The sequence below is a fragment of the Girardinichthys multiradiatus genome, chromosome 18 (assembly GCF_021462225.1).
Source record: "Girardinichthys multiradiatus isolate DD_20200921_A chromosome 18, DD_fGirMul_XY1, whole genome shotgun sequence".
Lineage (NCBI taxonomy): Eukaryota > Metazoa > Chordata > Actinopteri > Cyprinodontiformes > Goodeidae > Girardinichthys > Girardinichthys multiradiatus.
In genome coordinates, this window is record NC_061810.1 from 17,889,586 (window position 1) to 17,916,844 (window position 27,259).

At 40.2% G+C, this 27,259-nt stretch overlaps 1 protein-coding gene across 2 annotated transcripts; it reads left to right on the forward strand.

Moving 5' to 3' along the window:
• On the forward strand, window positions 1-27,259 carry bace2 (beta-secretase 2). 2 transcript variants are annotated; one of them, XM_047390569.1, is made up of 9 exons: window positions 1-608; window positions 8,083-8,171; window positions 9,516-9,732; window positions 13,480-13,611; window positions 14,129-14,263; window positions 21,122-21,223; window positions 21,591-21,740; window positions 21,843-22,008; window positions 25,428-27,259. In XM_047390569.1, exons 1-9 carry the CDS (start codon window positions 315-317, stop codon window positions 25,664-25,666), a joined length of 1,524 nt encoding a protein of 507 aa, XP_047246525.1. In that variant the 5' UTR covers window positions 1-314; the 3' UTR covers window positions 25,667-27,259. The 2 variants fall into 2 exon arrangements, with proteins under 2 accessions (XP_047246525.1, XP_047246526.1); XM_047390570.1 differs by lacking the exon at window positions 14,129-14,263.

Consider the following 27,259-nt stretch of genomic DNA (forward strand, 5'->3'; position numbering starts at 1 on the left):
TAGCGTCAGACTTAACGCCGTTGGAGGTGTGGATGGAGGCGAATCGTCTTGGAGTAAAATAGCCACTGTGAGAAGTTTTGCTTTCTTTTTTATTGTCAGGTAGCAGCCTTTGGAGCATGTTCGGGTTTTTTATGACGAACCGAAGGCTGCGTTTCCATGATGGCAACAGCAACACAGCTGTTTCTTCCATGACATGACAGCAGAGTCGAAAACTACAGGAGCGAAAGTTTGAACAACGACTTCACTGTTTCTAAAAGTATTCCAGTTATTAACGTTAGAAGAAAAAAAAAACAAACAAACAAACTGCCGCAACTATGGAAAACTTTGCCTTGTTCTGGATTTGGGCATTTGTTTTTTGTCTCTGCTTCGGAACGACTAAGTGTCACTTTTCAATACCGCTGAAAATGTACCCGGGGAAGTATAATTTATCCACTGAGGCGAGTTTGTCTTCTGTTCGGGTGGTAGCGCTAAAATCAGATGGAGACGGCCTCTCTCTGGCCTCTGATCCCAGCGGTACTATCAACTTTCTGGACATGGTCAATAACCTCCAAGGGGACTCTGGAAGAGGCTACTACATAGAAATGTCTGTTGGCACTCCTGGCCAAAAGGTACTGTATCACCCTCATAAAGTGTAAATATTTGTTTAATATCCGTCTCATTTGCTTTGACTGTTGTAGATGTGTTTGCTCGGTCTTTATTGGAGATACTTGAATTATCACTGTTTCAATGTAATATGAAGGAGGGGAAATATTCATGAAAAGATAAGAAGGATAAAGATATTTTATTATGACGCTTTATTACCTTTTTAATGTCAGCTGTCCGTTATCAAGGACGGTTATTTATCCAGCCTAGAGGTCTGTAAGGTAGGATAAAACTTCCCACTCACATGCGTTCACATGATGCTGCCTGTGAGGACCACCGTTTCTTTCCAGGCAGCTGACTGGGATTATGAGGCTCCCATGGAGCAAAGATTTTTACAAAGCAACATTTCTCTCCCTGTTTGGAGACATACTTGCTGCTAGTAGGTATGCTAGAGAAACCTTCAAAACGATTCTGGGGTAAAAAAAAAAAAAATGAACAGTTTAATCTGTGAGGGCAAAAACACAACTTTAGAATAATATCAAGAACATTGCTGAAGGTTACAGCATTTTAAATCCTAGTATTCTGAGGTCAGTGTGAGGAATTTAAATCTCTCAGTTTACGAGGAAACCTGTGACCCAAAAACCATAAAAATGGGCTTAATTTCAAGTTTTATTTTAGATATTGCTATGGGATATTCAACGATCGATGTTATGCCTTCTTGGTGATTAGAATAAGTGTGCTTATTGACAACAACAGTCAAAGTATTAAGCCAGCAAGTCACATTTGTAACTGTAGAATATAGTTTCACCATTGTAAAGAACAACAGAGGATCTTCTGCCATAAAACAATAACATGTCCAGTTTGCATTATTTTTCAATGTAAACAGAGTTAAATAATGAAAATAAGATCATTTAAAACATTTCAGATTTTCTATGGATTCTGGACATGTGCGCAGCTATTAACCATGTCCTCACATAAGGAATTTCCCTACGTTTGGTATACTGGCACTTTAAATAACTTTTAAATCAAACTTTGGACCAAAACTTCAGCAATTATCTCCTGCTATGTTGCCCACTGGAATGAGAAATTCAGCATAGGTTTACTCTACATTATTATTTGAAATCCTTTAAACTTTTGTATTGGGTAACAATAAAAGTAAAATAAAATGTGAAATGTTCTAAAATCAAAGTGGTAAATGGTCTGCACTTGTATAGAGCTTTATCAGGTCCCCAGAGACCCTACAGCGTATTACACTTCAATCAGTCATTCACCCATTCACACACTGGCAGTGGTAAGCAGTGGGGCAGACTGACAGAAGTGAGGCTGCCACACACAGGCGCCACGGAGCCCTCTGACCACCATCAGCAGACAAGGAGGGTAAGTATCTTGCCCAGGGACACGACAGACAGAGCGGAGGGTTCTAACCCGCAGCACATCGGTTGCTGGACGAACCTCTACCCCTGTCGCCACAGTCGCCCCCAAAAAGATAAATAAAAATTCCTCCTAATTTTAAGCTGTTACTGTATCGCTACCTACACGTGGAGCCCCAGCAAAACCAAATGCTCCTTTTAAAAATGAAACTCACACTCCAAATAAAACCCCCACAGTCAAAAAGGGAACTTCACTGCAACAGGTACATTCAGCAGCTGCACCCGCGCTGTTAAACAGTACTCAGTAATTGTATTCAGTAATATTTTGAATAATAAACACAGCTTTTAATGAAAATCTCATCATATTAGTGGTGGGAAAAATAGTTGAAACAGCCAGGGTAACAATCCAAAACAAACGTTACCATTCTTTGGGCTTCAACAACATTGTTTACAACTCATTCCTATTATTGGAGCATTGCTAAATGCTTCTCATGATTGCTTTTTTCCTCAATAACAATAAAGTGTATGATAATTGGCCGTCCCTACCTCCTGCTCCATTTTGTTTGGGTTGCAAGGAAATTTTGCCAGTGGTGATCTGTCATCATTAAATTCTTCTTGTAATGTAAAACGCCTAACAAGATCATGTTAATGATTAAGAGGGGCTAAATGTGCATGAGTGGGGAATTAAGAATACATGAGGCCTTACGGGCTGCAGCCATTTTTTGCCATTGTGTTCTGAATAGAAGTGTTTGAAGCAGAGCTTAAACCAAAACCAAAGGTGAATTATCTCATTAGTAAGTTGACCTGTTGCCCCCGGGCCTCTCAGGTTAAACAGATCAGAGCTTTTAAGACTCCTGGGCGGTGCGGCTTAGTTTCTCATCTCGTAGAGGCTTATCAGTTGTCCCTGCTTTGGGGCTGCTGAGAAACCAAAACTGTCCTTTTAGAGAATATGGGGTACATCACAGGTTTGAATATTGTTTTGAATATAGAAACCATCCGTAAATTTAGTTTTTTCTCAGATTATAATCTATCAAAAGCAATACTGAATTCCTAGAGAGCCTCATGGAAAGCAAACGATGCTCTATTTGTAGTTATTTATAACCAGTTAGTTAACAGATAGATGAAGAAAACAGATTGACAGTACTGTCATGTGAATCATTCATAAAAAATCCCCAAGTGTTCCTCATAGCTACACATTTCACCTAATAGGCCGGCGCTGAAATGGAAATAGATAAAAACCTTCGAAGCATATTTCTGTGTGGCCATGCGCCAGTGTGAATTTCTCACTGTATGATAACTTTGAAAAAGAACACCACAACTTCATGGTATTACAGTATTTTCTACAAAAATGTAAGCCAAAATATGAACATACTATTTTTGCTTTTATTTAAAACAGACCAAAACCAATTTCTTCTTCTGCTAAAATAATAAGAGTTGAACAGTGTATCTTAATAAGAACGATAAGTGGCGCTCCTTTAGTTTTCACCCCATGACTGTCGGCATATGTTGCAACCAGAAATGTTTCAGGCAGCCAAAATCCTTTCTTCTGAGAGAAGGAAATCTGTTGCAAGCTGATCAGCAGTGCTCAGCAACAGCTGCAGAGGCTGTCATCTGATTAAAATTATTTCCATCTGTACAAAATGCATTGACTAAGATGTTTGCAGTTTTGTAAGCATAACTTGTTAAACGCTTGCTTTGCCTTGATACCAGCCCATATCTAGCTAACTATGACTAATGCCCAGAATACCTATCACTGTAGTATGGTTTTATGCAGCTAACTCATGTTTATTCATAACAGAAAGCTAACAATTTGATTTAGACAAAGTTTAATAGTTTGTTATTATGGTGTCAAAAGATTTCTTTGAGAAATGCAGCCATCAGCAATTAGTTTTTTTGTTTCACGCTGTTTGGTTAAAACACAGGAATCAGCAGATCATACTAGGGCCTTATGAAATTAGCTTTATTGTTTTTCCCTATTATTTGTTTCTAATTATTTTTTCTGAATTCCTTATTTTCTAAACACCAACCTCTTACCTCCTGTTAATGTAGAGGTGCTCAGTTTTGGGGGGAGAAAAAGAAATGAGTTGCAACATTTCCATGGATCATTCCTGGAAGCTGTGTTTTAAAAAAATAAATGACTAATGGAAACCAGCGTCAAACTTCGCCCGCTAACCCAGTAATTCAAGTAGCATGGCACTTTAGCCAGTTCACCTATGTGGAAGGCCCTTGAATGTGATTGAAGTCAGTAGTTACACCTTTGTGTTTCCTGATGTGCCAGTGAACAAACAACTGGTTGAGGCCTGTTTCAGGTTACTCTCTGTACACAGACTGAAGGAACAGGGGAAAAGTAAACGCCGCTGTGACAGTTTTAGCAAATAAACACACACTGCTGTTTGCATTGTGCTGTCTGGTGTCACAGTGTATTTTCTTTGGCAGTACCTCTGTTTAGTATGAATATGTGCTGCAAGTTAAATTGTGTGATTAAAGAAGGTTCATGTGCAGTATGGAAAAGTCAGGAATTTGTGTTCACATTCAAGGTCTGAATATGTATTAAAAAACAAAACGAAAGACTTTACTACTTTCTTTCTGTCTGTCTTTCTTTCTTTCTGTAACCAATTTTATAGAAGGAAGGAAAAACATAATCGCAACTAGTTGACTATTAAAATAATCAATAATTAGTTGCAGCCCCAATGCCAAATATTTAAAATAAAAACATTCTTTATGCATGGTACCAGCAAAAACCCTCCGTCCATCCATCCAGTTAATTTCTGGTTTTTGCTGGTACCATGCGTAAAGAATTTTTGTATTTTATATATTTTACATTAGGGCTACAACTAATCATTATTTTAATAGTCGACTATTCATGATTATTTATTATGATCTCCATCATCAGTGTTTGTGATTTAAAACTGACACTAGTTTTAGTTTACACACCTGTGAATGGCCCTTTGTTGCTTCTTGTTGCCTCTCTCCTTTATTTCACACTAGGGTTGCACCGATTTAAAAATTCAGGCCGATATCAATATCCAATATTAATATCATTGTTATGGCCGATAACTGATATTTACCAATATTATATATATCTCACTAACTTTTCAACACCGTGAAAAAATGACCACACGGCTGGTTTTGCTTTTCTGCTTCAGTGAAACATCCTACTGTCCTGCACTGCATCTCTGTCACATGCCCAAACAAACACCTCACTGCCACACTGAAACACATACACAAACAGCAACAACATGATAATAAATGTTGTTTTTTAATATTGGCCCAGTTTTACTTATCAGACCGATACCAATATTTTAAAAACGACTAAAGTCGTACCTATGCTAATGCCGATATATTGTGCATCCCTAATGAACACCTTTTACAAATGAAAACCCAGAAAATATTAGCTGACTTCATGATAACCAACAAAAATATTTATTTTTAACTGCTAAAAAGTCAAATAAATATCCAAATGTATTTAAAAACTAAATCTTTCAAGCTTTTAACAACGCGTAATGTTTACAAGGATTTTAAATTAAATCTAAATGTAAAAAGGTGTTTCAATAAAAAGGCATTTCAATATGTTCTACAGTCATCCTTGCTCTCTTTTTTTGGCAATGTTTCCAGCATCAACATCAAGGAATAAAATATGAACAAATTATTAATTTCCAAATATACTCTCCAGCTCTGCCATTACCCATAGGTTCGCTGTGTCTTCCAACACCGTCTCAAGAGCATGGAGGGTATTCCAGGGTACAGGCAGTTCCTCTAGGAGAGCTGGTCAGGGCCGTCGAAGGTCTAACCCATCAGCAGGACCAAAATCTGCTCCTTTGTTCAAGGAATAACAGGATGAGTACAGAGCCGTGACCTCCATCGGACCAGTGTCGTGAATGTCTGACCAAACCATTAGAAACACCCTGGCATTTGCCAGGGAACACCGGAATAGGCAGGTTCAGCACAAGCACCCTGTTCTTTTCACAAATGAGAGTAGGTTCCCTCTGAGCTCATGTGAGAGACGTGAAAGGGTCTGGAGAAGCTACAGTGAAATTTATGCTACCTGCAACATTGTTCAGCATAGTCTGTTTGGTGGTGGGTCAGTGTTGGTCTTGGGGAGGCAGGCATATCCGGTGTTCCTCCTGGTGCAGGATAATGCCAGGCTTCACGTGGCAAGAGTGTGTAGGCAGTTCCTGGAGGTTGAAGGAATTGATACCACTGACTGGCCTCCACGCTCCCCGGACCTGGTCAGGATATGGGAGGACATATCATCTATCATCTCATACCATCTCATACCTCATCTCGTAAGAAGCATGCGCCTGTGTTGTCAGGCATGCATACAAGCACTAGAGGCCATCTAAACTACTGAGTGCCATTCTGAGTTGCTGCAGTGACATTTCAGCAAATTTAACCAGCCTGCTGCATCAGTTTTTCTGTTTAGACATCTCAGTGACTTGGGGTTAAGCCCTCTATGAGTTCCTAATTTTCATCAAATAATGTGACATCTTTTGGTTACTAACACATATCAGTGTGGATATCCAACATGATTTTTTAGATCAGATGAGTTTTCAAAATGTTGCTTGAACAATTTTGAGCTGTATAAAACAGCTTGGGGGTGGATGGTATTACAGTGCAAAGCAGTTCCACCACCTTTTGATATTCCTGCTCAGATAAACCAGCCATTAAACTTCCCTTCTCTGGGCATAATTACAGCGAGTCCATTACATCAGTTATTCACACCAGCACAGCTCAATCCACTTTGGTTTCAATTGGTTATTTGTTGCCAGAATGTCCTGTAATTCAATATGATTGGGTCACACTCTCAGTATTATAGTAACTAAATCATGATGTGATTACAGGGCCGTGGTGTTAAACAAGGCGCTATTCAAATCAGCCTCTAATTGCTGCATCTGTTAACATGTGGCACAGCCGGGCCGAGAGAGGCTGCGGAGAGCCTTGCATCTGCTAATTGGTACAAACAGGTAGCAGATGCACGTTGCCGCCATGGAGCCGCTGCCAATTAAGCAGTCAGAGCTCAGCTGCAGGCTGCCGTGATGAGGGAGAGAGAGAGATGTGCCTCTAGTTTGGATGCTAGACTAGCAAAAGATCTGGGATAAGTAAAAATGCCCTTACTGTCCATCCCTTGCAAGTTTCAAGTATTTTCCAGACAGACTTGTTTGGCTTGTTTAGGCAGTGGATCTCTGCCATGGACAAGTTAATGGTGGGGAGTTGTGGGTGGCACGGTGACTGTAATGAGACCAAAGCCAGCCCAGTAGGGAGGAACCCAAACCGAGCCTTAACAGAATAAGTCAATAAATGATTGATTGTTACGTCATTGTTTCAAAATGTATGAATAGACACCTTAGATTAACAATAAGAAAGTATTCTTCAAACAATTGTATGAGCAAAGCATGAGGAAGTTATTTTTGGAGTGACTATCTGCACTTTTAACATTTTAAGCTACTTCCTGCTAGTCCCTTCTATTTACTGTAAAGGTAGACTGATCTTAGATTGCGTCTATTTGCTGATGATTACCACAGCCTGTGGGATCAATGAAGGCGTGTTAGATGTGGGAGCATAGCGGTGGTTGTAGGGCCTTGTCATGGCAAGGAATGTGTTTTGGTTACTGCTGATATGGCCTCTGCTTTAGTGGAGGAAGTGACAGAACTCTACTGGCTAATTAGTTCATGCTCACTGACTTAATGCCTAGAAGACAGAATTATATCCACTGCTGCTTGCCATGCCCCACATGACACAAACCCAAACGGCTCGCTGGGTCATACGGTCACGTCAGGCGCTCCAGGCTGTCATGTTCGTCTCCCAGATAGCACATTAGAGAGTAATTATATCACAGTCTGTGTGCAGTCTTTTTTTTTTTTTTTTTGGCTTGGCAGTGGTTTGTATTGGGATTGTGGAGTCTGGGAACAGTTATATGCCAAGTTAATTTCTTTTTTTCCACCTAACAAAATAAAAAGTTACAGTCAACACTAAGACATCTAAGTTTTCTTTTTCTCTTTAATGCCGCTAAATAAATTATTTTGCAATTTAAACTCTTCCCAGCTGTGTACTAGTGTCATTTTTACAGTGTTGTTTTATGAGTTATTTATGTAAGGACAGCTGACTGCTATCTCTTCCTTGTGTGTTTCAGCTCAACATCCTGGTGGATACAGGCAGCAGTAACTTTGCTGTGGCTGCTGCTCCACACACATTTATTACTCACTACTTCAACACTGCACTGTGAGTCTCTCGGATACTTTCCACATACTCCGGAAAATAACACGATTAAATCACTGCAGCAGAATTTGGCAATTACAGTGACAGAGAGTAACACATTAATAATGGTACACATGCTTCTCAGTAAATCAGAATAAAGTAAATTTGTTTTGGTAATTCTCTGGAAATAATTTACTTTATTGATTCATTACATACAGAGTGATATATGTTAACTGTTTATTTCTGTCTTTTATGGCTTACAACTAACAAGAACCCAAAATTCAGTTTCATGGCAAAAGTAAAACCAATAAAAATAATTTTTATCACAGGAATGTTATGTTATGGCCTGTACAATCATGATGAAGACAAGACTTGACAGTTGTTTGACAGTCATTCAATCCCTCCACAAGGAGGGTAAGCCACAAAAGAGCATGGCTGGCTGTTCAGAGTGCTGTATCTAAGCATAATTAATGGAAAGCTGAGTGGAAGGAAAAAGTGTGATTAAAAAAAGTAACAGGGACTTGTCAAGGCTGTTGTTATACATCACACACAGACGTATGCAGGTCATGGGCTACAACTGTTCTATTCATTATGTTACTGAACCAGAGGCATCAGAAGTGTCACCTGGGCTGAGCAAAAAAAAAAAAAAAAGATTGGACTCAGTGGGCCAAAATCCTTCTTTCACATTTTTAGAAAATTTAGCATTTAATTTGGACATCACGGTCCTAGTGTCTGGAGGAAGACCTGGGAATCCAAGTTGCTCAATGTCCAGTGTTAAGTTTCCAAAGTCAGTGATGATATAGGGCGCTATGTCCTTTGTTGGTGTTGGCTTGTTACTTTTGAGCACTTCGTCCTTCCTTCTGCTAACAGGTTTATGTGGATGTTGGTTTCATGCTCCAACCGCACTTGACACCTGCCCACTAGCCAAACATAGTAATACCTGCTTCAATGCTCATGTTATGTATCACAGTGTTTAATTAGCCAGGCAAAGCTCCTGGCCTAAACCCATTGAGAACCCATGGTGTATTGTGAAGAGGAAGATAAGAAACACCAGAGTCACAAGCTGATCACCTCCATGCGATGGCACATTGACTAAGTAATTGATGCAAAAGGTAATTTACATTTTCTGAAAAACTGAATTTTGGGGCTTTTGTGAACTGTAAGGCCTAATCACCTAAATTAACAGAAATAAACGCGCCAAATGCAATGAATCTATGGACTAACCTTTAATTCTGATATTAAATTAAATGAAATAAAGATATTCTAATGTATTGAAATGCAGCTATAATCTTTGGTCTTTGTCTTCTTCAATAAAAGCTTGTGCTTTATGTTCTAATTACACTTTTTGGCTTCTTCCTCTCTCTCCAGCTCTAGTACCTACCAGTCAACTGGTCGCCCGGTAGCTGTCAGGTACACACAAGGCAGCTTGAAAGGTGAGCTGGGAACTGACTTCGTCTCCATCCCCAAGGGCCCAAATGGAACCATCGGCATTAACATCGCTGCCATCCTGTCTTCTGACGGTTTCTTCTTGCCTGGGATCAACTGGCAAGGCATCCTGGGGCTGGCCTATCCAGAGCTGGCACAGGTGAGATGCAGGATCTTTAACTTTAACCCATCAAGAGTTTTTAAACACCGTTAGTGTTTATTATCTTTGTCATCTTTAAATTATGTTTGTTTTTAAATCTGATTAAGCTGTTTTCCTCTGTCTGTCTGTATTTTCTGAATGGATTTGATTCAGATGATTCACTTCCTTTTTGAAGAGCCTCCCATATGCATACAGAGCTGTGAAAAAGATTTCTTCTGTTTCAGCTTTCTTGTCCCATTTCAGTGTTTCAGATCATCAAGCAAATGTAATTGTCAGACAATAACAACCTGCTTTTATACAAAAAGCAGGTTGTGAATGATGATTTAATTTATTAATGGAAGAAAAGAAACTATCCAAATCACACATGCATCTACATAAAAAGCAATTACGCCTAAACCTATTAACTGGTTGTTCCTCTCTTCTGATAACTGGCAATTCATTTTTTACATCACTGAAAGAATTAACGACTGCACGGTGGCGCAGTTGGTAGCACTGTTGCCTTGCAGCAAGAAGGTCCTGGGTTCGATTACCGGCCTGTGGTCTTTCTGCATGGAGTTTGCATGTTCTCCCCGTGCATGCGTGGGTTCTCACCAGGTACTCCAGCTTCCTCCCACAGTCCAAAGACATGCCTGTTAGGTTAATTGGTAACTCTAAATTGCCCTTAGGTGTATGAATGAGTGTGTGCATGGTTGTTTGTTTGCCCTGCGATGGACTGGCGACCTGTCCAGGGTGTACCCTGCCTCTCGCCCATAGATTGCTGGAGATAGGCACCAGCTCCCCCGCGACCCACTATGGAAGAAGCGGTAGAAAATGACTGACTGAAGGAATTATTTTTGACCTAATCTGCCTGTAATTGTCACATTGGAGGATTTTCTAGCTTGAACGTGCTGTTTAAGGTCATATCACACCATTTAAGTTCATACTTAAATGGACCCACTTCAGAACCTTTATTTTGTTTCTTTTGAGTCATGCAGAGGTGGATTTGCTGATGTGCTTTGGATCATTGTTCTGCTGCAGAACTCAAATGAGCCCGAGCTGAAGGTCACAAATTGTTCTCCCGCAGGGTTTTTTAGTAGAGTGCAAAATTCATGGCTGCATCAGTTACTGCAAGTTGTCCAGGTCCTGAAGCAGCTCCAGACCAGCACACTAGTACCACCGCCACGTTTGACTGTGGGTATGATGCTCTTTCTATCCAAAGCTGTGTTAGTTCAACACCATGTGTGAGATGGGACACAGACCTTCCGAAAAGTTCCACATTTGTCTCATCAGTCCACAGAATATTGTGTTGGAGATCATGAACATGTTTTTACAGTAAATGTGAGACGGGTCTTTGTGTTGTTTTGGGTCAGCAGGGGCTTGGCTATGGAAGTCTCCTATGGTTGCCGTTTTTGTCTGGTCTCTTTCTTATTGTTGAATCATAACCCTTGATTTTAACTGAGGCAAATTAGGTCTGCAGGGCTTTAGATGTTCTGGGTTTTTCTCTGACGTCCTGTATGAGTCATTGATGTGGCTCTTGAAGGGATTTTGTTAGGCTGGCCACTGGGAAAGCTCACTGCTGTTCCATGTTTCCTCCATTTATGGACAAATGCTCTGACTGGGGTTCTCTGGAGTTCCAGTGCCGTAGAATTGGCTTTTTAACCCTTTCCTGACTGATAGATGTTATTGACTTCATTTCCAAGCTGTTGTTGAATTTCTTTAGGTAGCCATGAGGTGTTGGTTTTTAAATCTTTCAGCCTACTTCATGTTGTCAAACCGTAGACCAAAATCAGTTTAAAACTAAACCAAAAAACAGGTGATTTGAAAAGATGATTTTTTCCTTTAAAAATAAAATTATTTGTTTTCTTTAAGTTCTGTTTGTTTTCATTTTTTTTTTCTTGTGATCTAAAACTAGAGTGAGACAAAAAAAACAAAGAAATCTGTAAAATGGTAAATACTTTCTCACAACGCTGTAAGAGTGAAATGTGACAAAATCCAAATTGCTTAACCTGGTGTTGGCTTTCGTCACATGGTAATTTAGTCGAGAACAGCACAAGAGATTATTTCTTCCTGAGCTGACTGTAGTAACATGCGGGATCAAATGCCAGCAACTAAAATCAGATATGCTCACACTGAACCCTTTGTGCTTTTTGTTGTCTCTGAAAACATCAGGTTGAACTTGCCTGAGGACCGTTTGTCATGCTTGACATAACAAAGAACTAATATGAACAGCTTTGTAACAAAAATAAAGACAAATTGATTGGTTAAAGGGCAGAACACAGATTTAGACCTACAGTTCAGGTCAGAACTTTCATTTTTACAGGTATTACTTTTTTCATTTTACGAGGTAGAGCTCTATGTTTTGCTATATAAAGTTATACTTTTTTTAATAATCTGTTAGGTCAGGAAAAAAAGGCATACCCCTACAGCTTTCCTTTTCTTGATGTACTCATTCACCCTTAGAGTAGTTAGATTTTTCTCAGTGTTGCTGTAGAGAACATTGGGGTAGAATCCATCTATCTTTTTAATACTGTGGTGAAAAGGAAATATAGTTGCAATTATGCAAATTACAGGGCTTGCAAAAGTATTCATACCAACTGCAAGCTGCAATGTACAATTTGTGGTTCTCATGTGAAGGACAAATACACAGTAATGCATAATTGTGAAGTGTAAAGAAACGTATCACGCTGGGTTCTGCTCCATCACACATATCTTCCCTTCAGCACTGAACACCAGCCCTGTGTCATTCATGTCCCTCCGTCTTTTCACTATTTGGATTTACTGACGTTCAATATTTTTAGTTTTCTTAAGGACACCACTTTGTGATCTATGTCTTGAAAGGTGCTTTATAAATCAAGTTTTACTCACTCACTTTACTTCCTTTCCCACCACATATAGTGTTTTGCATGTAGGCCAAATGTTCCCTGTTGGTCTCATCTGACCTCAGCACCTTCTTTCAAGTGTTTGCTGTGTCCCACTACATGCTTGGGCCAAACCTTAAATTGGCCTTCTTCTGATTCTATTTCAGCAAAGGCTTTCTTCTTGCCACTCCTCCATGAAGGTGAGATTTGTGGAGTGCACAACTAGTAGTAGTCAGTGATTCTCCTTCCTGAGCTCTGGGTCTCTGCAGCTCCTCCAGAGTTACTATGGGCATCTTGGGTGGCTCTCTGATTAATGCTCTCCTTGCCTCACCTGCCAGTTTAGGTGGACAGCCATGTCTTGTTAGGTTTATGCTCTATGAGATGTTCAAAGTTTGGGATATATTTTATAACCAAACCCTGCTCTGATCTCAACAACTTCATCACTAATCTATATGGTATGATCCTTGGTATTCCAGATGCTGCTTGTTCACTAATGCTCTCTAAAAAACCTCTTAGGTCCTCACAGAACAGCTACATTTAAACTGAGATTAATGTACCCACAGGTGGAGACTTTACTAATGAAGTAACTTCTGAAAGCTGTTGGTTTCATGTGTTTAGTACTATCAGAGTAAATAGGGTTTAATTCAAATGTGTAGCACTAGTTTCAAATTTGTATTTGTTAAGAAAATGGAAACAGCTTGGATCATTTTCCTTCCATTTGACGGTTATATGCTAAATAGTGTATCACAGAATTCCCAATAAAACACATTAGAGCTAGGGTTGTCATGTGAACAAAATGTGCACAAGTTTGAGGGATGTGAATCACTTTGCAGGAGACTGTATAAGATTGTATTCCAGGGTTTAAATAAACAGATGGTTGTTAATTATTCATTTCATGTCTTTCAATCAGCCCGACTCCGTCGTGGAGCCGTTCTTCAATTCTGTGGTGAACCAGCTGGGAATTCCCGACATGTTTTCTCTTCAAATGTGCGGGGCTGGACTGGCACCCAGCAGCACAGTCGACCCTCCTGCGGGCAGCCTTGTGAGTATCAGGCATGGCCACAGAGAAGTCTGCCTAATTAAGACGTTATATACTAATCAATTTAAAAATGGGATTACTTTTTGACATTGTTTGGGTTTGGAGCTTTGTTATAGCCTGCATCTGTGGTCTTTTAACATACACAGTAATACTGAACCACTGAACTGTTGTTCAGCACTTTGTGCTCACATGATGATTAAACACTAATTGATCAGACAGAGCAGCTGAGTGCAATTTAAAAACATAATAGTTGATGTCGTCTGTGTCAGCATATTTTCCCTTTGGATGCCCACTCTGGTTAGAGAGGAGCTAATTAAACTAAGATAGCTTCCTGCTGAGAGCAGGTCTGTCTCTGTTACACACACAACCTTGGCACCTCGCATACTGTATCTGCATCATGTGACCCTGACAGATGGATTAGATGGCAGGAGGCTGCTGTGTGTTTATGTACTGTGCTGTGCCAGAGTGTGAGCATATGGATAATCCTTTGCTTTTTGTTTTTTGGGGGTTTTTTTTGTAGATAATGGGTGGGGCTGAACCAGCTCTCTATCGGGGGTCCATTTGGTACACCCCTATCATACAGGAGTGGTACTACCAAGTGGAGGTTTTGAAGCTGGAAGTTGGAGAGCAGAATCTGAATCTGGACTGTAAAGAGGTAAACGTCAAACTCTGTAGTGGTGCTCTGACTGGATTGTCTCTGACCTTAATATAAACTGTCGCACACATTTATTTGCTCTGCTGGAAAAGATGTGTTAAAAACCTCGTAATAAATCTTTTGTTCTAGCAGCATGACCTCACATAAAAACACCTGAAAAATCCCAAATTTAATTGCAGTACAATTATTCAATAGAGAAAGAATCTATGTTGAGAAATAATATATATATTTTTTTATTTTAAACTTTTTTGTGGCACTAGTGACCTTTTATTTTTGAAAGTTGATGGACAGGAAATGGGCTGGACCCATGACAGCTGGGTCGAGGACTGTAGCCTCCCTACATGGGCTTTACCCCTTTCACCACCGCCATGCCAATAAATAATAGTTTGGAATAAAATAACTATATTCTCCTATCTGTAGGGCATATTCTCCATTAGAAGGATGCTCTTATTTTGTATTGTCTGCCATCTTCCATCCCTGCCACCACCGTGCCTCCAATAGGCGTTTTTTTAAGAAAACTAGCAAAAAGAATAGAACAGAGAGGAAGAGGAGCGGCAGTGTTTTTAGCAGACAAGAAAGGCAGAGTCGATTCATTTGGATAGGAGCATTTTGGATTGGACGAAACAAACAGGAAACATAGTACCCAAAAGCAGGGGGTGACCTATGAGCAACTAATACAGAATGTGACTTAAATATGTTTTGCCAAACAGGATCTTTCAGCTCTCTAAAATGTGAGCAAATTTGTGTGGTGGAAATAACATTTATTAGTAGTAGTGACAGGTTTTTTATGTTATTTATATTGTATTTATATCGTTTTTATTTTATTTTGATTTGTATGCTTTGATATATTGTGTAATTAAGTTTTAATTTAGCATTCTGTTTTCCACATATTTTAGAAGTACACTCTATTGCTGATATACAGGGGTTGGACAATGAAACTGAAACACCTGGTTTTAGACTACAATAATTTATTAGTATGGTGTAGGGCCTCCTTTTGCGGCCAATACAGCATCAATTCATCTTGGGAATGACATATACAAGTCCTGCACAGTGGTCAGAGGGATTTTAAGCCATTCTTCTTGAAGGATAGTGGCCAGGTCACTACGTGATACTGGTGGAGGAAAACGTTTCCTGACTCGCTCCTCCAAAACACCCCAAAGTGGCTCAATAATATTTAGATCTGGTGACTGTGCAGGCCATGGGAGATGTTCAACTTCACTTTCATGTTCAACAAACCAATCTTTCACCAGTCTTGCTGTTTGTATTGGTGCATTGTCATCCTGATACACGGCACCGCCTTCAGGATACAATGTTTGAACCATTGGATGCACATGGTCCTCAAGAATGGTTCGGTAGTCCTTGGCAGTGACGCGCCCATCTAGCACAAGTATTGGGCCAAGGGAATGTCATGATATGGCAGCCCAAACCATCACTGATCCACCCCCATGCTTCACTCTGGGCATGCAACAGTCTGGGTAGTACGCTTCTTTGGGGCTTCTCCACACCGTAACTCTCCTGGATGTGGGGAAAACAGTAAAGGTGGACTCATCAGAGAACAATACATGTTTCACATTGTCCACAGCCCAAGATTTGCGCTCCTTGCAACATTGAAACTGACGTTTGGCATTGGCATGAGTGACCAAAGGTTTGGCTATAGCAGCCCGGCCGTGTACAGGTCCTTCTCAAAATATTAGCATATTGTGATAAAGTTCATTATTTTCCATAATGTCATGATGAAAATGTAACATTCATATATTTTAGATTCATTGCACACTAACTGAAATATTTCAGGTCTTTTATTGTCTTAATACGGATGATTGTGGCATACAGCTCATGAAAACCCAAAATTCCTATCTCACAAAATTAGCATATTTCATCCGACCAATAAAAGAAGTGTTTTTAATACAAAAAACGTCAACCTTCAAATAATCATGTACAGTTATGCACTCAATACTTGGTCGGGAATCCTTTTGCAGAAATGACTGCTTCAATGCGGCGTGGCATGGAGGCAATCAGCCTGTGGCACTGCTGAGGTCTTATGGAGGCCCAGGATGCTTCGATAGCGGCCTTTAGCTCATCCAGAGTGTTTGGTCTTGAGTCTCTCAACGTTCTCTTCACAATATCCCACAGATTCTCTATGGGGTTCAGGTCAGGAGAGTTGGCAGGCCAATTGAGCACAGTGATACCATGGTCAGTAAACCATTTACCAGTGGTTTTGGCACTGTGAGCAGGTGCCAGGTCGTGCTGAAACATGAAATCTTCATCTCCATAAAGCTTTTCAGCAGATGGAAGCATGAAGTGCTCCAAAATCTCCTGATAGCTAGCTGCATTGACCCTGCCCTTGATAAAACACAGTGGACCAACACCAGCAGCTGACACGGCACCCCAGACCATCACTGACTGTGGGTACTTGACACTGGACTTCTGGCATTTTGGCATTTCCTTCTCCCCAGTCTTCCTCCAGACTCTGGCACCTTGATTTCCGAATGACATGCAGAATTTGCTTTCATCCGAAAAAAGTACTTTGGACCACTGAGCAACAGTCCAGTGCTGCTTCTCTGTAGCCCAGGACTGGGGAATGCGGCACCTGTAGCCCATTTCCTGCACACGCCTGTGCACGGTGGCTCTGGATGTTTCTACTCCAGACTCAGTCCACTGCTTCCGCAGGTCCCCCAAGGTCTGGAATCGGCCCTTCTCCACAATCTTCCTCAGGGTCCGGACACCTCTTCTCATTGTGCAGCGTTTTCTGCCACACTTTTTCCTTCCCACAGACTTCCCACTGAGGTGCCTTGATACAGCACTCTGGGAACAGCCTATTCGTTCAGAAATTTCTTTCTGTGTCTTACCCTCTTGCTTGAGGGTGTCAATAGTGGCCTTCTGGACAGCAGTCAGGTCGGCAGTCTTACCCATGATTGGGGTTTTGAGTGATGAACCAGGCTGGGAGTTTTAAAGGCCTCAGGAATCTTTTGCAGGTGTTTAGAGTTAACTCGTTGATTCAGATGATTAGGTTCATAGCTCATTTAGAGACCCTTTTAATGATATGCTAATTTTGTGAGATAGGAATTTTGGGTTTTCATGAGCTGTATGCCAAAATCATCCGTATTAAGACAATAAAAGACCTGAAATATTTCAGTTAGTGTGCAATGAATCTAAAATATATGAATGTTAAATTTTCATCATGACATTATGGAAAATAATTAACTTTATCACAATATGCTAATATTTTGAGAAGGACCTGTATATTGACCCTGTGGAGCTCCCAACGGACAGTTCTGGTGGAAACAGGAGAGTTGAGGTGCACATTTAATTCTGCCGTGATTTGGGCAGCTGTGGTTTTATGTTTTTTGGATACAATCCGGGTTAGCACCCTAACATCCCTTTCAGACAGCTTCCTCTTGCGTCCACAGTTAATCCTGTTGGATGTGGTTCGTCCTTCTTGGTGGTATGCTGACATTACCCTGGATACCGTGGCTCTTGATACATCACAAAGACTTGCTGTCTTGGTCACAGATGCGCCAGCAAGACGTTCACCAACAATTTGTCCTCTTTTGAACTCTGGTATGTCACCCATAATGTTGTGTGCATTTCAATATTTTGAGCAAAACTGCTCTTACCCTGCTAATTGAACCTTCACACTCTGCTCTTACTGGTGCAATGTGCAATCAATGAAGACTGGCTACCAGGCTGGTCCAATTTAGCCATGAAACCTCCCACACTAAAATGACAGGTGTTTCAGTTTCATTGTCCAACCCCTGTATGTTTGTGTTTGTTTTTTATGCAATACCCTATAATTTGTATAAATACTATGATGGATTAATGATTATAGAAATATTCTATTCAATAATAATAATAATCAGGATTTTAGTATGCATTAAAATAAATATAACTATACCTTTTTTTCATAATTATGCAGACCTGCTAACAAGGCTTCTAGAGGTTATGGTAGAGAAACAGGCCCACATCATCACAGATCCTCCTCCATACTTAATAGTGAGCATAATGTGCTTTTCAAAATCATATTTCTTGGTTTCACGTTAGACCTGTCCATAAGTCTGCATCTGTGTGCATGTTGAAACTGACTTGCTGTGGCGACTCTTACTCCTCCACCGCCTCCTCCTTCAACTGGTTTCAAATTAGACCCACCTCTAGCATTGTTTGCCGAAAGGTCCAATCCAGGGCTGGACTGGGACCAAAAAATGGTCCTGGCATTTTTGGTCATGGCGGTCCACCACGATTAGTAATATTATATATAGAGACACATGACATATCAGAGGATATATGCATGCATTGTGTTGTGTTAAAAGTAACAAATAAAGCAACGTAGCCTACATGGAAGAGAGTAACCATGTTAAAAATGTCCTACAGTGAGGCAAAATATCCATGTTGAGTAACATGGTGGCACATTAAAGTAGGAAAAAAAGAGAATGTGTAAGAAAAAATCAATCTAGAGCACATTACCCCAGTTTTAAAGCCTTTAACTGTATCTGAGAGAATTGACTTTAAAAAACTCTTGCTCATTTATAAATTAATCAATGGCAGATTTTTTTCTGACTATAGGTATGATGCATTTTGTTCTGGTTCAGGTCTTCTCTGCATCCCCAGAACCAGTACCAAAAATAGAGAAGAATGTACAACTGGATTAAATGTACTTGACTTGGTATCAATCTGTTTTGATTCTACTGAATCGACTTTGCAAAGTGCTGTGAGACAACATGTTGTGATTTGGTGCTTTATAAATAAACTGGATTGAAATTCCCAGAAAACTAAAAGTGCTGAAACTCTTTAAATCAAGGTTAGAAACCCATTTATTTAAAGTTTCCTTTGACTTTTCTATTTAAACTGTTCACTGAAACATCATTAGTTTTTATCTGTAGTCCAACTTTTTTCCCCTGCCTTTAATATGACACTCCTATGTATTTTTTTTATTTCTTTTTATTTCTCTTCCTATGTTTTATTCATGTATAGCACTTTGAATTACCTTGTCATTGAAATTTGTTATACAAATAAACTCTTCTTAAGAGAAAGGCAGACAAAGTAAAGAAGGAGATCAGCTAAAGTAAGCTTTAGGTGAACAGAGAGATAATAGCTCATTTTGTACTTACACATGCTGACTAAAGGCTGCAATGACCTTGGTGCTCAGAAGGAGACAGAGGTGAGGTCAGATTTATCTGATACTGAGCAAAATGAAATTTCTTGCCATTTTTAATGGGTCTTAAGATTTTGATCTGGGGTGTATGCATTACCAATTGCCTACATTTGTTATTTTGAAATCCTGCTATGAATTTGTATTATTTTGTTATTTCTTTATTTAAAATACCAGAATTTGCTAATTACTTTATATTTCTGTCTGTCTGATTAGATAATTATACAAATAAAATCAGATGTTGTGATCAAACAGGTACTCAGTACTTGAGTAGCGTTTTCACCAAATACTTTTTATGTTGAAGTAGTGCCATTTTTTCATCAGTATAAATTTAGGGTGTTCCACCCATGTCTGCATCATAATGATAAAAACAATAACTTTAGGGCAAGCTAAAATAGCTCTGTAAGTTGGACTACTCAGTATTATTGGAAAACCACAGCATGTGTAGGCAAATCTCTCTCACTTTTCTCCACACACACACAACAGCCCTCCACCTGCATGAAACATCTCTCTAAAATTGTACATAATGGTCACTCATGCTATCTTCTTATAGCACGACGATAGCTTGTTTTTACTAATGTAAAGGTGAGATTTCATCTTATGAGAGCAGAAATTGTGCTTTTCATGCTTAATTCGTTCTGCTCATGCTAACATTTTCATCTCACCAGGCTGTTAGTAACTAACATGACCTCCTCCTTAATCTGGTCCTGCTACGTCAGGTTTTACATCTCCTTCTCTGAATCCGCCTTAATGGCCACATCTTCCTCTGTGCTACCGGTGTGTGTCACTCCAACAACCTGTGCACCTGTGGTGCCAAACATGTCGGTACATTTTGTACATTTTGACGCGTCCCACTTCTACACTTCTGAGACTTTTTTCTCTTGCCTTCTGTGCACCCCTCCCTCCATTTCTTTGGTTTGTCCATTTTCACAAGAAGTGGGATGGGACGGGCTGGGCAGGGCGAGCTAAGAGAGTTCTAGAAAATATGCAAATGGGCCGAGTTTTATATACCGTTGCCGATACATGGATGATAAAATTTATTAACAGTTTTATTTATACATACATTTTTGTTTTATGTATAATTAAATAATTTATCAATTAATTAATACATTATTATTTATGTATTTATAATTTTTTTACAAATATCAGGGCTGTATGCCCGAAGGTCAGTCCAACCCTGGTCCAATCTTAGTCCCAACTGTCCAAACCACACAGTTCTCAGTCAAAGTCTCAATAGAGTTTAACAGTTGTCACATGTTTACATATGTGATGGCAGGACAGAAAACATATTTCACTGTCATCGCTCCCAAGCATCCCCTTTTACATGTAGATGGTGTCTAATGGTTGTTATGGAGACCTAGGACTCCTACGATTGCAAGTATAAAAAATAAAAAAGAAGAAGAAGATGACTTAAATGTTTTTACACATCTTCACTTCAGCCATTGACCCCATTGAAGCACAGTAACTGTCCTTGAACAGCAGAGAAATTGTTTATATTTAAAATACAAACGATCTACTAGTTAGACAATGTTAAAGGTCATTTTCCTGTCTCAGTGAAGCAGTCATGTAAATGTAGCCAGCTTGCTGAACTGTTGAGAAATGTGATCTGGTTTGCCTGCCTGTGAAAAAACGTCCTTGTATTTTATTTTTTAAAGGTGTTTCAGGGAAGCCTGTTGAACAAAGAAAATAAAACACTGTTCATCTCTGTCTTCCAGTATAACACAGATAAAGCCTTCGTTGACAGCGGGACGACACTGCTGAGACTTCCTATCAATGTCTTCAATGCGGTGGTAGACGCCATCACACGCAACTCTAAGGTACACTGCCTTCTTCTCACAGACAATGATGAAACATGTTGTCAGAGCAGAGGGATGCGGAGGAGAATAGTGCACACTCACTGTTTAAGGTTGCAGAAGCTGTAGGTAGAAGGGTTCAGGGTTTTTCTTCTAGGAATAAAGTGTCTTACCTCCATGCAGCCGTTTATTTGCATTTCTTCTTTACGCATTTTTTAACTTTGGAAATTGCAGTCAAGATTGATTTGTACAGTTCTCTGTAATGTACTGTCATTCTTGCAAAGCTGCCAGAAGAAAGACAGCATCAAAACCTGCTTTGGTGCAGTAGTGTCCTTTTTGTTTCTGTTCTCTTATCTTTTCCCCACCTTTTTTTTTTTTCTTTTTGATGTAGATCGACAGTTTTTCTCCAGGGTTCTGGGATGGCACCAAGCTTGCATGCTGGAAGAAGAGTGAGAACCTGTGGAAATTGTTCCCAAAGCTCTCAATCTACCTAAGAGCTACCAACATCAGCCAGTCCTTCCGCATTACCATCCTGCCTCTGGTAGCTATGCACAAAAAGTGAAATCACAGCTCCACCTTCCTCCAGGGGCCATTTATCAATCTCAATCAGACTAATAGGTCGTATTGTTTTGCCACATTGCAGCTTTACCTCCAGCCAGTCACAGACGTGGACGACATGGTCTGCTTTCGTTTTTGTGTGACCTCATCAGCTAACAGCCTGGTGATTGGTGCCACCGTTATGGAAGGTTTCTACGTGGTGTTTGACCGTGCCCAGAAGAGACTGGGCTTCGCTCTCAGCAGTTGTGCAGGTAAGGAAATGATGTCTTTAAGACTTCATTCATTATAAATAGAATCAGAACTTATTATTGTTATTATTATTATTATTAGAAGTTTATTTCAGAGAACTCCAATTATTAGCAAGAGTTGTTTAGAATTTTTAAAAGGCTGGATATTAGAAGTATACTTTTTACACTGTTTAAATTATTCAACTACATTTCTTTCTTCAACATTTTAAAGTGTTTTTTAAAAGACATTTTCTATTCAGAAGTTGCAACGTGTCAAGAAATGGCTCAACAGCAGCAATGTACAGCAGCTGATGATGCTCCTTGGTGTTAAACAGGGTGGAAACTTTCAGCAGAGTTAAACTTTATTGGTGCGTTCAGACCGAACGCGAATGACGCAACCGGAGCGAGTGATCTACATGTGATCCTTATGTAGAGGCACGTTCAGAAGCGAAGCGACGCAAAGTACGTGTTTCTAGCGATGCGTTCAGGGCGAGTAGAGCGAAGCGGAACCCGCGATGGACGCAAAGCAAATTTCGCTGAAGTTGAAAAATCTTAACTTTTCTAATAGTTCACGTCGTGTCTGTAGCCCTGTGTATGCTCAGGGTACATCTATCTTTGTTACGGCTTGAGCAATGGACGAACCCAGAATGCAGACCAGCAGGCAGCATGATGTTAAATGGAAAAATATTTAATAACAAAAAAACTCACTCACAGGAGGTGACGGCAAAAACAGACTTGGGCAGGCTTGGCAAGACAGGCTTCGTGTGAACAGCAGGACATGAGTATGAAAATGAAAAATGTTTCCGCCCCGACTAACTGAACAAGGTGTGTTTAAATGGAGCATGATACAGGTGGAACACAAAACTGATTAACATGGTGCAGGTGAACCGAATAAACTTCATTAACAGAACAAAACGTGACTGGAGCAAAACATGGCTTGAACAGAACGCAAATCCAAGGAAACAAACTAATAGAAACATAACTAGAAAAACATGAAACGAAAGCATAACCAGATCCAAAAACTTAACTTGACCGCACATGAACTAGAAGACAAAATCTAAAGCATGACTAGGAAAATAATAAACAGAGACATGATTAAAGACTGGAGCAGTGAAAAACATAAGGAAAAAACCAGAAACCAAAAACCAAATAACCCCAAATCATAACAATCTTCACATAGGATATTTTATTTTATTCATAAGTATTTAATTTTCAGATGCATCTGTCAGCAACCCTGATTTATAGGTCGTCAATTAACTGTTATTACATAATTATTCAATACTTATGGGTATCATGCTACATTCTGTTGTCATATCAGCTCTTGCCTGGTTTGTTTTGGCAGTCCTCATCCATATGTTTAGGCACAAAAATGTTTATTTCATTTATAAGATGTGGACAGTACAATTTGGCTGTTTTTCTATTGAGCTGAGATTTATTTATTCACCAAAGGATGAACAGGCGTTCAGCAGCGGGGATACAACTTCTGTAGTTGGTGTCCCAGGGGCTGATTCGTCCCCCAGCATGGGGCAGCAGATCCGCTGAAAGCCAGTGTCGTCCAGACGCAGCTCCTGGAGTAGGTGGTGGTACTCTCCAAACTGGTTCCGTATCTACAGAATCTGGTAAACCCAGGGATGTCAACGCCGACGACGTTGTTCAGCTTTTCCATAAATAAAGCAACTTGACTCGCTTCATGTTGAGTTGAAACTGGCAAACAGCAGATAGAAGCTCCTCCTATTTGATGACACGGTGAAGCAAGTGGAGCGTTGTCACCCGTTGGCCATGCGTTTCTCTGGCGAAATTGCAGGCGAGCGACGGCACACAAAAGAGGCGAAAAATTCGCTGGAATCGAGTTGGGTCTGAACACACAACATGTTAGAACCACAAGCTTCATTGTCTTTTATGGCATTTTATGTTTTAGACCAACACAATTTAGTCCATAACTTCAAAGTGGAAAGAAAAGAGTAGTTTTCAGCATTTTCTCCAAATAGAAATCTGACAAGTGTTTCATGCATTTGTATTTAGTGTCCCTTACTGTGTTGCCTCTAAATAAAATCCAGTGCCTCACTTTGCTTTCAGATGTCACCTATTTACTGAACAGAGTCCACCGGTGTGGAATTTAATCTCAGTAGCATAATCTCCAGCTGTTCTCTGAAGGCCTTAGAGGTTAGTTGGAGAACAATAGTGAACAAACAGCATCCTGAAGACCAACGGCTAATTATGGACGATTGGCAAGAAGAAAGCCGTATGAAGTCCAGTTAAAAGATTGCCCCGATCCATTTAGTGGACAAAGCAAACTTGTGAGACGTTGCTCTGGTCAGACCACCTTCTGAACTTCTTGGCATACATGTAAAATGCTATGTGTAGTGGTAAATTAGCTCTGCACGTTACTCTAAACTCACCATCCCTGCTGTAATGCATGGTGGTGGCTGCAGTTGCAGCGTCAAATACAAATTATGCCACACTTTTCATATTTTCACTTCACAGTTGACACTCACAAGGAACCACATCCTATTGGTTAATCACATAAAACCCTATATGAAATACATTGTTCAAGCTCAGAAAGTATAAGGGATATGAATACTTTTGAAAGGCACAGTATAACTTTGGATTAATTAGTAACTGATCCACAGGCAAACTCCAAAGTTCAGGTTGACTGACCAACACATTTTTATATTTTGCTGACCTGAATCTGCTCAGCCGAAGACAAACCTTGTCCAATGTGCAGAAACGGCCTCAGGTGTTTTTGGTACAAGTTACGCTCATGTGCTGCATCATGTATTAAATAAGTTGAAGAGTTTGGTTTCATGTTTGTGTGAGCTTTGGAAAGGGTTCCCGTTCCCATCTCAAAGTACAAAGATCACTTTTGTTTGTACGAAGCAATCGCTCTTTGAGCAGATGTTGGCTCAGGGCTGAGGATGCAGACTTGTGACGTTAAGTTGCCGACTTTACTCTCTGATCCGGCACACAGGCGAATGGGTCTATTGATGAGCTTCTGTGAAACCAGAAATTTCAGTTTTAAACATGAACCTGTGGGCATTACCCTGTAGCTGATAGCTAGGGGGCCCTGAACAGTGCTCTGTGAGATGTTGAAAGCTTGAGAAAGCTTTACCTAACCCGCTTTAAACTCTATCCCCGATCTTGTCAGCTGTGTTCCTTGGCCTTTGTGATGCTGTTTACTAAAATTCTCAAACAGAATCTCTAAAGGTGCAATTATATTGTTATTAAATTACAAACATGGGCACTCTATTTACCAATAAGGTGACTTCTGATGGTATTTGGTCACGCTGGATTTTATTTATCGATATAGGACTAAATAGGGTTTAATACAAATGCATGCCACACTTTTCAGAGGGGTATTTGTAACATGGACGTCTCCTTTGGTTTGCATTGCATTCATATTTTAAATGCATCGCCATATTTTCTGGTCCTGACTCTGTTTGCAGTGAGCGATGGAGAGGCTCTTTCGGAAATCACCGGGCCCTTCTCAGTAGCAGACGTGGCGGCAGACTGCACCGTCAGCGTGCCAAAGGAGCCCGTCCTGTGGATGATCTCCTACGCCCTGGTGGCTGTCTGTGCCCTGATCCTCATCGGCCTGCTGCTGCTGCTGCTCCTACCCTGCAGGCATCTCGACCGCGGGGAGATCACAGATGAGTCCTCGCTGGTGCGGCACCGCATCAAGTGACTGCGGGGAAATGGACGGGTGAACACAGTCAAAAGGCTGGGGAACAGCGGACAGAGCCCGTCCACAGCTGTGGAGTTGGGGGTGGGGGTCAGTCTGCACTGATCAGCTGCACTGAATATCAAACTGAGTTTAGACTGCACTCATCAGCTTGACCCATGGAGGTAGACGAACAGACATTTCAGCTGCCTCTTAAAGGGAATTTTCACCCAAAAACATCCTGTAACAACTGCTAGAGCTGAATGTATGTTGTAGCTTTTTACTCAGTGGTTTATTTTTCTTTCTCCCACTTCTAATCAAACAAGGTGAACAGTGTCCAGAAGAAGATGGACAGACCATAGCCTTTTTGAACCTTAATGCACCAAAGTCTTGTGGTTCTGGTTACGGCTCATTTTTTCCCTAATGAGAAGACAAATACACTAAGAGTTTGTTCTCTCTTTCTACATCTCACTTGTCCCAGGGTATTTAACAAAATGTAGGACATAACATATGAAGCTCCACCAAACTATAACAAAGAGGCACAAAGTAGCTCGTCTCTTTGCTGCACATGAACCCAGCCATGAATAGTATTAGACAATCATAGATAGGGAGACGGGGAGCACTTTTAGACCTGCTGTGTATTATTATTCAAGGGGCACATGATTTTAAGTTACTGTTGATTATAACAGATCTTTCCTTTTTGCATTTTACAACACATGCCAATTCTTTGATTTGGTTGTTGGGACTTCATGTATGCTGGCACACTAGTCTTCAGTGGAGCAACTTGACCATGAGTAAAATGAGTTTTGGGAGATTAAAAATGCTCAAATAACCATTGGTAGTACTATTAATACAGGTTTACAGAGCCTGTAGTGCCTTTATTTCTTAGCTTTCTGCTCAGACAAACTGATAAACCGTATCAGCAGGTTGAGACTTACTTTCCTGAATTGCACTTTGCTTCCAAAGTCAATCAACAGTAAGATACAAAGTGATGGATCAATATCTGTGGTATGAAATTTGTTTTTTGTATTATTGTAATTTTTATAAATCTGTACATGTTCAGATTTATATATTTTAGTTTATTTGACTGTTATTGTGCTATTATTTCCAACCCTGTTGCCTAATGTACAAAGCTATTTCAGAGCACCTCTTGTTTGACAAAGCAAACACTGCAGGTGAAGATTTCCTGAAACACCCACTCATTCTGGGTAGGACTACAATTATCGTTCGGGCACATCTGACTTCATGGCTACTAAATAAAAAGTCTTGCACATCGCTGTGACACAGCAGACAACTTCTGTTCTAGGCCCAGATGAATGCTACACCAGAAGGCTCTTTAGTGGAGAGACTAATACACATCATCCCAGCTATGTGTGGAATAATGTAGATTTAATCTTCAATGAGATGTCCTGAGCTACACACTCGTACTGTACATCGATGTTGCCCAAAGTCTGAGCTGTAAAACTTTCTTTGGAGGTACACAAGAATATTAGCTGTTCATTTGTTTACCAGTGTATGTTTTCTTTGTCAAACATCGGAACTGTGCTGTAAATAAAACAATTTGGGACAAATTAGACATTTTAAATGAATAAATATTTTGGGAGCCGAAGAGAAAAA

What these genes read in the sequence shown, in the direction of transcription:
- bace2 (XM_047390569.1), top strand. Translation starts at nt 315, where the DNA reads ATGGAAAACTTTGCCTTGTTCTGGATTTGGGCATTTGTTTTTTGTCTC. An exon ending in TTGGCACTCCTGGCCAAAAG is followed by an intron (nt 609 to 8,082) that starts GTACTGTATCAC and finishes TGTGTGTTTCAG; the next exon opens with CTCAACATCCTGGTGGATAC. An exon ending in GCATTACCATCCTGCCTCTG is followed by an intron (nt 21,741 to 21,842) that starts GTAGCTATGCAC and finishes GCCACATTGCAG; the next exon opens with CTTTACCTCCAGCCAGTCAC.